General features: G+C 44.1%; 1 protein-coding gene across 3 annotated transcripts; it reads right to left on the bottom strand.

The window, feature by feature from the left end:
• Positions 1 to 870: 870 nt before the first annotated feature.
• On the bottom strand, positions 871 to 8878 carry LOC139423454 (protoporphyrinogen oxidase-like). 3 transcript variants are annotated; one of them, XR_011635859.1, is made up of 13 exons: positions 7281 to 7751; positions 6983 to 7117; positions 6792 to 6907; positions 6520 to 6652; positions 6282 to 6426; positions 5962 to 6155; positions 5755 to 5815; positions 5487 to 5605; positions 5262 to 5375; positions 3230 to 3379; positions 2378 to 2487; positions 2212 to 2254; positions 871 to 2041 (listed from the first exon to the last, which is right to left on the bottom strand). XR_011635859.1 is itself a non-coding variant. In XM_071175100.1 (13 exons), exons 2-13 carry the CDS (start codon positions 7365 to 7367, stop codon positions 1905 to 1907), a joined length of 1434 nt encoding a protein of 477 aa, XP_071031201.1. In that variant the 5' UTR covers positions 7368 to 7388; positions 8775 to 8878; the 3' UTR covers positions 871 to 1904. The 3 variants fall into 3 exon arrangements, 2 of the variants coding, with proteins under 2 accessions (XP_071031201.1, XP_071031202.1); XM_071175100.1 differs by lacking the exon at positions 2378 to 2487 and adding an exon at positions 8775 to 8878 and having other exon boundaries at positions 7281 to 7388; XM_071175101.1 differs by lacking the exons at positions 2378 to 2487; positions 6792 to 6907 and adding an exon at positions 8775 to 8804 and having other exon boundaries at positions 6520 to 6606; positions 7281 to 7388.
• Between the last annotated feature and the right edge of the window lie 1157 nt (positions 8879 to 10035).

Here is a 10035-nt window from a genome sequence, read left to right as displayed (position 1 = left end):
ATATTATCGCTGGTCAAGTTGACTATTCACGGCAAGCCAAAACGACCCTCAGGCCACCGGGAAATGTCCCGGTGGTCCCGACGGCTAGCCGCCATTGTTTAGAATGCTGCATGCGTGCCTTCTGAAACCATTTAGTGCGCCCTGTCTGACTTTTGACGATAGTTCTGCAGCCTCTGCCACTCTTTTGGTGGGGTGCTGATGAAGCACACCTCATTTTCATGCAGTGCGCCAGAGCAGTTATTCCACTTTCGAGAGGAATTGTAATGAATATTAATACATGTTAATTGCATGCAAATAAAGGTTGCTTCGCTACCACACCCACAACTGAAAAAAATAATAATAATGGTCTCGGATTCGCAGGTGGAGGACTTCTTTGAGATGCCGCTGTTATGCCTGAATTCGACCCCAAACCAACGAGGAAGTCTGCTCCAGCGTTGAGTGGTTACATGAAACCAATTTGTATGTCAAGCAAAGCTCTTAGCTCTTAACCGTGCCAGGGCCGCTCAACATTTATATTCAGTTCGACTCGCCCTAAATTTGGCGTCTAAACTGTCCGCAAGATATTTAAGGAGAGGCAGCAGAGAGAAAAGCGCTCTCTCGTTTATGCGACTGACTTTCAAGGTCTCAAGTTGTTTTATTTCATTCAGTGAAGCAGATCAGAGGGAAGTGACTTGTGGCCTAAATCTGTCATCAGCTCACTGTTGTAAAGCGGTTACTCTGCAGGATCTTTCCTCGGACCCTGGCTATGGGCATTGGGTAGTAAAACATATTGGTATTCACTGTCAGTTAAAAAGGACATGATGCAGGCCAAACATTTTTTTTTTTTACAGACAATTTGTCCTTCACTGAGACAGTCCATGACAGACAAGATAAAGCATCATATTTATTGCTCTGCAACATTCTCCAAATAATAAAGTTGTGTATAAAAATACATTATCAAGTCATCCCCTTGCCACTGTACATGCACTCTATAAATTAAAGTTTCCAATATCGTAATTAGATTCCAAATACATGATAGATCGCCATATCGAGATCATCACATCAGTCTGTGTGGTTCTGTTACCACGGTGATGAAACATCAGCGCACATACTTTACCATAATAATAATAGATTTTTTGTCTGCTATATTCACAGAGAGGATAGGGTAAAAAATGGATGGCTGGAAAGGACAGTTGGAGTAGGGATATACACACCACTGATTATCACATCTTTAACATGTCTCCCACATTAAATATGCCTGTACATTCATGAAGGGGTGGTGATTTCTGTTAGCAAAAAGGCACCATAACTAAAATATTTTGAACTACTGCATGGAAAATTAAATCCTTGAAGTAAGGTTAAAACAGTTCAGATTGTGGTTCCATTTTACGTAGTGACGACATATGACTTATATCCAGCCCTTGATTTCAAAAACAATATTTTTTTAGAATGAGAACTGTTCTGTAGGTTACCCGTGGTTTCCAGGCTAGTGGTGATGTTTCAGACATAGAATAATCTCTAGAGGATCAATCTGTACTTTGTCCAAATGAGATAGAAATGGAAAACTTCATAAATATGCTGCTTATAAATCAGGAATATTGCGCAAAAAAATGACATCCCTTTGCAGAGGGCTTAAATGCAGAGGGTGACTAGTAAATTGTATGTACATTTTTATTAGTATTTGTATTTAACATGGCAAGTCAGTTAAGTACAAATTCTTATTTACAATGACGGCCTACACCGGCCAAACCCGGACAACGCTGGGCCAATTGGGCACCGCCCTATGGGACTCCCAATCATGGCCGGTTGTGATGCAGTTGTGTAAAAGCAAAACTAAATGTAGAACGCAATGCGATGAGGGAAAAAAAACAAGATCTCTTTCACAATATAAGCTCATATCCATGGTTGGGAACCTGAACGTCTGGTTAGACTTTTCCCACAAGGCCGCCCTCTGCTGCCGTCCGTCCACTGAAGATGACATCATTGACCGAGACGCCATCATAAGAGGACCCAGCCAGACTAAGTGGTAGATTGTGGTCTCTGATGTATTGTCTCATATTTTCTGTTGATAGAAAAACCAAGCCCAAATCAACAGATACACGGTAGATAGGTATATTATAAAAATTAGACATTTTTTTCAGTACAGGGCACAGAGATAAGAGAACACACAATCAGATACCCAGCACAATAGAAAAAGTCAAATCTATTAAATGAAGACTGTCCCCATCTTACCAAGTTGTTTCCAGTGTCCAAGGTAATATTGAGGAATGCAGTCCTAGAGGAGATAAATTGCATATTAAGACAATTATTTAGCGGTCCTGATCTCAGACCTGTATGAGCTAAAGCCATCGCTTAACTATCATCGTAATGCCAAGGAGTTGGCTAAGCACATACAGACCTGGAACCAGACGACAAATGGTGGAGGATGTTAAAACTAAGAGTGACTGGACAGGAAAGCAAGCACTCAGATCACATTTATGGAAGATAGCACTGAATGATGAATCCATCCTGTCAACAAATGTAAAAAAAAAAAAAAAATAGGACATTTGTTCCCCTACAGTGTCAGTTCGGAAGTGATTATCGCGTCGTCTATCTATACAGACCATACCATTCAAATTGAACTATTTGTCTTGCTCAAAACTTCCTGCTATCTCTGCTGCCTGGTTGTTGGTTGACATGGGAGCGAAGAGATAACACAAATGGAAAATGATTTGTTGGTGCTGATGAAATAAATGACAAGAACATCTGAGCATACAACAGGGGGAATGACTTGGTGCAAGGGAAACATCAGGATTTGAGCTAGAAACCGGGAGATGCAGCACTATGAATACTGATGTAGCTGACTTAGGGTAGTGTGTGTCTGTGAAGATGTGTATGTAGGAGAAGGGGAAGAGGATCTAACATCCCAGTGCCTCTCTCCATCTTGCCTATCCAGTTCCATAGAGGGAATGGGGAGAAAGACCAATAGAGAAACTGAGGAGCCATCCATCCGGTGAGATAGTGATCATCAACAGGCTTGTTGATCGGTTTGCTCCAGTCTTGCTCCCGTGGGACATTGATAAGTTATGACATAGTGGAGCTCAACTGAATTCATCATTGGTTGGTTCGAATACTAACTGAATACAGGGCCCAATGAGGACCTCTGGTGATACAGTGGTTAAAGAATGAAATTGATCAAGAAGAGGCTTTTCATTCAAGTCTCTTGAAACACAAATTAAGACGTGTGAAACAGTTCGCTCACACGTCTTACCTTGAGCAGTGCAACGACGCTCCAGATAGGTGGTGTAGTAACGCCCAGGTGTGATGTCACCGCCTGGGTGGCCCTGTCCAGGAGGAGCTGCTCGGTCACTTCCTCTGGATTCCCAAACACTTCCTGGAACCAGGCCCCGCCCATCATCACCTAGGGAACACAGACAGTACACAGTAAGGCCATGACACCAACCATTTAGAGCAGGGTTTCCCAAACTCTGTCCAACATTTTGGTTGTTGCCCTAGCACTACACAGCGGATTCAAATAATCAAAGGTTGATTTAAAAAAAAAATATATATCACCTGTGTACTGCTAGGGCAAAAACCAAAGCTCTGTCTGTCTGCCAGCCAGCCAGTTAAATAACAAATTAATCATCAAACATCCTTTGTCCTAAAGGACCTATAAGACCGTTGCTGAAGAAATGGAACAAAACTCATAAAAAAAAGGAAATGTCCCTTTTTCAGGACCTTGTCTTTCAAAGATCATTCGTAAAAATCCAAATAACTTCACAGATCTTCATTGTAAAGGGTTTAAACATTGTTTCCCATGTTTGTTCAATGAACCATAAACATTTAATGAACATGCACCTGTGGAACGGTCGTTAAGACAGTAACAGCCTACATACAGTAGGCAATTAAGGTCACAGTTATGAAAACTTAGGCCACTGAAGAGGCCTTTCTACTGACTCTGAAAAACACAAAAAGAAAGATGCCCAGGGTCCCTGCTCATCTGTGTGAGCGTGCCTTAGGCATGCTGCAAGGAGGCATGAGGACTGCAGATGTAGCCAGGGCAATAAATTGCAATATCTGTACTGTGAGACGCCTAAGACAGCGCTACTGGGAGACAGAACGAACAGCTGATCGTCCTCGCAGTGGCAGACCACGTGTAACAACACCTGCATAGGATCGGTACATCCGAAAATCACACCTGCGGGCATCCTCCTCCCTCATATGGTACCCTTCCTGCAGGCTCATCCTGACATGACCCTCCAGCATGACAATGCCACCAGCCATACTGCTCGTTCTGTGTATGATTTGCCATGGCCAGCAAAGAGCCCGGATCTCAATCCCATTGAGCAAGTCTGGGACCTGTTGGATCGGAGGGTGAGGGCTAGGGCCATTCCCCCCCAGAAATGTCAGGGAACTTGCAGGTGCCTTGGTGGAAGAGTGAGGTAACATCTCACAGCAATAACTGGCAAATCTGGTGCTGTCCATGAGGAGGAGATGCACTGCAGTACTTAATGCAGCTGATGGCCACACCAGATACTGAATGTTACTTTTGATTTTGACCCCCCCTTTGTTCAGGGACACATTATTCCATTTCTGTTAGTCACGCGTCTGTGGAACTTGTTCAGTTTATGTCTCAGTTGTTGAATCTTGTTATGTTCATACAAATATTTACACATGTTAAGTTTGCTGAAAATAAACACAGTTGACAGTGAGAGGACATTTCTTTTTTTTGCTGAGTTTATATTCCACAACAGCCTAGTTCAGGGCTACTGAGACGTAGTCCCACGGATGGCTGCACCGTATTTGCCTTGGCAGCAGCTTGTCTGTTTGCATACATGTCTAGAGAAACAGGCATCTTCCCAGTAAACAAATAATGTCTTAAGGCAGCGAGGAGGAACATCAATAATGGAGTGACATTTGTTGTAGAATTCAAGTCACATGGCACCAGAGGCTATTTGCAGTTAGTTATATGTCTTCCACACCAGGGTATTCCAAACAGAAAACTCCTACCACCACCACCTCCTTGTGACATGACCCCATAAGCCTGACTGAGGCTGGACTGTGTTTGTAAGTGACTTGGAGATCTGTCATCCTGTTGTCTAAAGCATGTATAATTTACGCTGAGCGGAACACTGTATATCTTGATGGGTTCTACTGTAGTTTATACATGGAAGGTTGGTCCCTGCCATGCTGTGCATTATTAACATAGGAAAGCATTCTTGCACGGCCTATAACACACACATTATGTAATTGTTTGTGTATGAGAGAGAGAATATAGTACATATATATTGTGTGTCTCTTACTGTTAGTCTGGTGGTGGGTCCTCCAGTGCGGTTGTGCTGGGGGAAGGGAACAGAGTCATAGACCACCCCTAGGAGACCTCTGTCTTCTGAGGATGGCACCAGGTGGCCAAAGCCCTGAGGCCACACAAGACAACACTCACATTAGATACACACATTCTGAAACACACGCATATCCATAGAAAATAACAAAGAATCTTCCAAAACAAATTGCTTCATTGTTCTCACCGTGACAGGCAGGACGGAACCCTCGTACTCCAGGTTTACCACGGCAACGGTTACTGTGGCGATCTCACGTAGCTGCTGTGACAGGGGCTGTGCAGCAGTGAGAAGTGCTGAGGCCAGAGCTAAAACAACACACACACGCACAACTGAAGACCAAAACCACACAGGCTTCCAGGTCCACAGGCAGAACAGCAGGGACTGAATTTAAGAATCACTGTGTGAAGTTAAAAGATTTAGGCTCAGTGATCAAGTTTAGTAAAAGTTAATTTACCTTTTGCTGGTAGAGCAGCAATGATATGATCAGCTTTGATGGTGCCGTCCTCCAGTTGAATCTGTGTTAAAAAAAATAAATTGCACAGACATCAGTTGATTCATTTACTGGATTTAATGAACAACTTAAAAATACACATACCACAACTCCAGTGCAATGGCAGTACACATACATGTGTCCCAACCCCCAGATCTCCAGCATTCTCACCTCCCAGCCGGTGCCATTAGTACTTAGCCCCATCACAGGGGTGTCTTTGTGCACCTCTACACGTCCCCCATTCCTCATCCTCTCCTCCAGGGCTTCCGGAAGGTTCTGTAAGCCCCTCTTCAGTGACCACTGGGCCCAGTTCTCCTGAGCAGCCCTCTTGGTCAGGGTAGAGGGGGGTACGTCTGGTCCAGGGCCTGGGGGGACAGTCACACTTGTTATTCATCTACTCAATTAGACAGGTCAGCAATATGACTGTTATGGGGACATTTAAGATTCAGAATTCCTATGTAGCGTCGGTGTGGTGGCGGACTCTCTCTCACCTGGGCCCAGCAACATTCCCAAGATGATGGAACCTCTGGCCTTCTCTGCGTTGTAGAGTGGCGGGAGACAAGAGCGCACACTCAGCTTCCTGCAGTCCCCTGCAAATACTCCCCTGCACAGGCTGTCGATGGCAATGTCTGCAAGCTGCAGAGAGAGAAGAGGAGAATACTGTCACTCTGAACTGATGTGGAAGTTGTGTGGACATCATGCAGGGTATTGTTTTTAATGCCATCTCACCTCAGTGCCCAGCCTTCTCGACACGAAGGAATGAACAGACTCATCCTCCTCCTTTCCTCTGCTGATCAGTATCTCCTTCAGTACGCTCTGGACCAGAGGACGAGAGAACGGAGGGACTGTACGCACTACTCCACTGGATGGAGGGAGGAAGAGGGTGACTTGGATAGACAGACTACCTACAGTTGATTCATTTCACCATGTTGTGAATGCATGAACATAGCTGTTTGTGTCTAACGTGGTACTATTTTATCACTCATCCTTACCCCCCTTACCCTAAGCCAGAAGGCATCTTGTGTAGCTGGCCTCCCACATAGAGGTAACGGTTCTTAGAGGCCACGTGATCATAGGTGACTGGGAGGACCTCGCTCTCCAGCCCCAACTCTTCCACCTGTAGAAAACAGACTTAGATTTCTACCTACTATCAATCACACACACACACACACACACACATTACAGTGCCTACCATGTTGAGTGTGTTTCGTCCCACGGCTCCTGCAGGTCGTATCCCTCTGGGTCCATGTTCAAACACAGCTCCATCCTCCCTACGAGTTGAACTTAGCCAGCCTCCGAACCGTCCATCCCCCTCCAGCAGCACTATCTACACAGACAGACAGGGAGAGATATTAATCTAAATGGTGTATCTGTGCAGGGCCTAGTGGGAATCTCAATAGTGTAATAACAGCTTAATTACAGTATGTTTGGACTTACAGTAGTAGTCTACCTGCAGCATATGTGGAGATAGTTGTGGTAATGATATTTACCTTGGAGACCTGGTGGCTCTTGCTGAGGTGGAAGCAGGCTGACAGGCCCCCGATCCCCCCTCCCAGGACAGCCATCGTCTTCTGCATTCAGCCCTAGGATGCCCAGCTCTGTGCAATGGGACAGAACAGGGCTGTAATGTCTATTCTGTACCACACAAATCCCTCAAGCATCCATGTGAAAATGGCATTAAGAGCAACTGAGCAAGCCAAGTAATGTTAATAGAAACTTCAGTGAAGTGACCAAGCTTGGCTTTGGTTAAAGTGGGGGGAAACAAGGACAGCTGCACACTGTCAGACCGGTAACTATCAAAGGCCTGGCCAAGCCTACTTGACCCCATGATGAAGTGTTTTTGAAGATGAGCTTTCCCACGGGGTGAAGCAGTAACAAGGGTTTGTGGAATTCAGCTATGACTAGATCGATTCGCTCAAGGCCAATACTTCTAAAAAGTGTAATTGTTAAACACTTACCGTGTACCTATGTTTGTCCTCTGTAGTTGCGTGCCTGTTTGCTGAATTCCATACTTTGTAATACAACGCTCGTCAAATACAACCACCGACCATTTCCTCATTTCTGTTGCTCTAAAATGTGCCAATTGAATCTCAGATTAGGCAGGGTAATGCATGTTTTTGAGCAATAGAAAAGTTGAAAAGGTCAGTGGTTGTATTTGACCAACGTTTTGTTAAAAAGCATGAACAAAGAAAGGCACGCAACTACAGAAGACAAACATAGGTACACAGTAAGTGTTTCATAATTTACATTTTTTTTTAAGTATTGACCTTGGGTGAATCGATGTAGTCAGAGACTGACTTCCACAAAGCCTGGTCCCTGCTCAACTCCGTGGGTGGAGATAATCAGAAACTTCCTTCACCACAGAGTTGAGTTTAGTTAGCTACAAGGGCCCGTTACTAAAACAATATGACGGTGTCTCTCACTCATCAAACAGATAACTGACTCAGAGAGTTGTAGCCCATGTCTCCCACTAATCTTGAGTGGAGAAGGAGGGTTGGGTCTGGGTGGTGGCCCCTGATAAGATGATGACATAATGACAGCCCCTTTCAATCTGCTTGCTGTCTGGAGACTCAGAGACAAGAGAAATGTACTTTCTTGAAAAAAATACTTTCTGTACAGTCAGTGACAGTTTTCACTCTGATCCAGTTGAGCATATGTCTAGCAGTGACATGATGACAAATTACACTAGGGGCCAAAGGCAGTCATTCGGTTGTGTGCAGTTTTACTGTAAATTACAATACACCGGCAAAATATCAGATGGAACAAAGTAACGTTCGTTTTGAAGGAGTCTTCGCTCACAACACCTGTTCTCAGGAGTTACCCAATGCATTCAAAATAACCGTAAACGTTGTTAGCCGGTTAGCATGCAACACAACTGGGGAAAAGGTGTAGCATACGTTGCAAAGGAAGGCACAACTTCACGAGAGGTAAACAGACATATCGATATGCTTATTGGAATAAATGTAGAAATGTCTAGAATTTACCTTTTGCGGTCTAAAGCTGGAGTCACGACTCAAATGAACTTCCGTGACATACCATTGATGACAGCGGACTTCGTCGTTGCTGCTTTGAACAACCAATTACAATCACCAATTTCGTCTTCTTTGCTGGAAATCCTTTGCTTGTTCTTTCTGTATGGTTGCCATCTAGTGTACGGGAAAGCAATTACAACATAGCTTTCTTTTATTGCTATGTGGAGTTCATAATCATTCAAAAATTCAATGACTCATTTGCACCGGTATTTGTATTTAGTGTTTTAAAATGTTATTTTATCAACCATAATGACCCATAACTTCATAAACTGGATACAACTTCCCCATACAATGATTATTATCGACCTTCATCAACCTGGCCAAGGCTTTCGACTCGTCGGCAGACTCAACAGCCTGGGTTTCTCTAATGAATGACTCGCCTGGTTCACTAACCAGTGTTACCAACTTAGCAACTTTGTCACTATATTTAGCGAGTATTCAGACCCCTCTAGTGACAATTCTTTTTAAAAATTGACTAGCGACAAATCTAGCAACTTTTTCTGGTGTTATTGGAGACTTATGGAGACTCTGACGTGAAAGCACGTATAGTTCTTACTCTTCTCAACAAGCAGCGGGTGCTGCCGTGGGCCCCACCCCGGTCCCAAAGTACTCACACACGGCCCAGTCCTCGCGCAGCAGTCCCTCCCAGCTGCAGTCAGAGCAGGAGATGTTCACCAAATGATTTGCGCATGCGGGAAGCCGCAGCTGGCTGATCACGACCTGGCTTACATTCAGGGCAGGTTGTAAATGTAAAATGTTCTTTGTCTAAAATAAATCACTGCACAAAGATAAATCACTGTATTTGACTCACATAGCCTCAGTCACTTACTCACCTTGTCCACTGTGTGTGTGCCTCTCTGTGACATAAGTTAAACATCTAGCTGGCTAGCTCATCATGTCTCAGTCTAAACTGTACACTCAAAAATACAGAAAGGAGTGGGAATCAAACTCTGAATTCAAAGGCTGGTTGAAGCCATTTATTGGAGATGATAAACGGGAATACTGCCTGTAACCCAAACCGGCTGCGCGCGTGCGCATATATTTATTTTGTCCCCACACACCAAACGCGATCACCACACGCAGGTTAAAATATCAAAACAAATTCTGAACCAATGAAATTCATTTGGGGACAGGTCGAAAAGCATTAAACATGTATGGCGATTTAGCTAGTTAGCTTGCACTTGCGAGCTAATTTGTCCTATTTAGCTAGCTT

The sequence above is a fragment of the Oncorhynchus clarkii genome, chromosome 2, assembly GCF_045791955.1.
Source record: "Oncorhynchus clarkii lewisi isolate Uvic-CL-2024 chromosome 2, UVic_Ocla_1.0, whole genome shotgun sequence".
NCBI lineage: Eukaryota > Metazoa > Chordata > Actinopteri > Salmoniformes > Salmonidae > Oncorhynchus > Oncorhynchus clarkii.
This window is presented reverse-complemented; position numbering and strand designations above follow the sequence as displayed.

Excerpts from the sequence above, each read along its gene's own strand:
- LOC139423454 (XM_071175100.1), bottom strand. The coding sequence starts at position 7,367 with ATGCAGAAGACGATGGCTGTCCTGGGAGGGGGGATCGGGGGCCTGTCA. Across the intron at positions 6,653-6,791 it reads AAGATGCCTTCTGGCTTAGG|TGGAGTAGTGCGTACAGTCC; the intron begins GTAAGGGGGGTA and ends CCCTCCATCCAG. Across the intron at positions 5,606-5,754 it reads TGCTGCTCTACCAGCAAAAG|CTCTGGCCTCAGCACTTCTC; the intron begins GTAAATTAACTT and ends GTGTTGTTTTAG.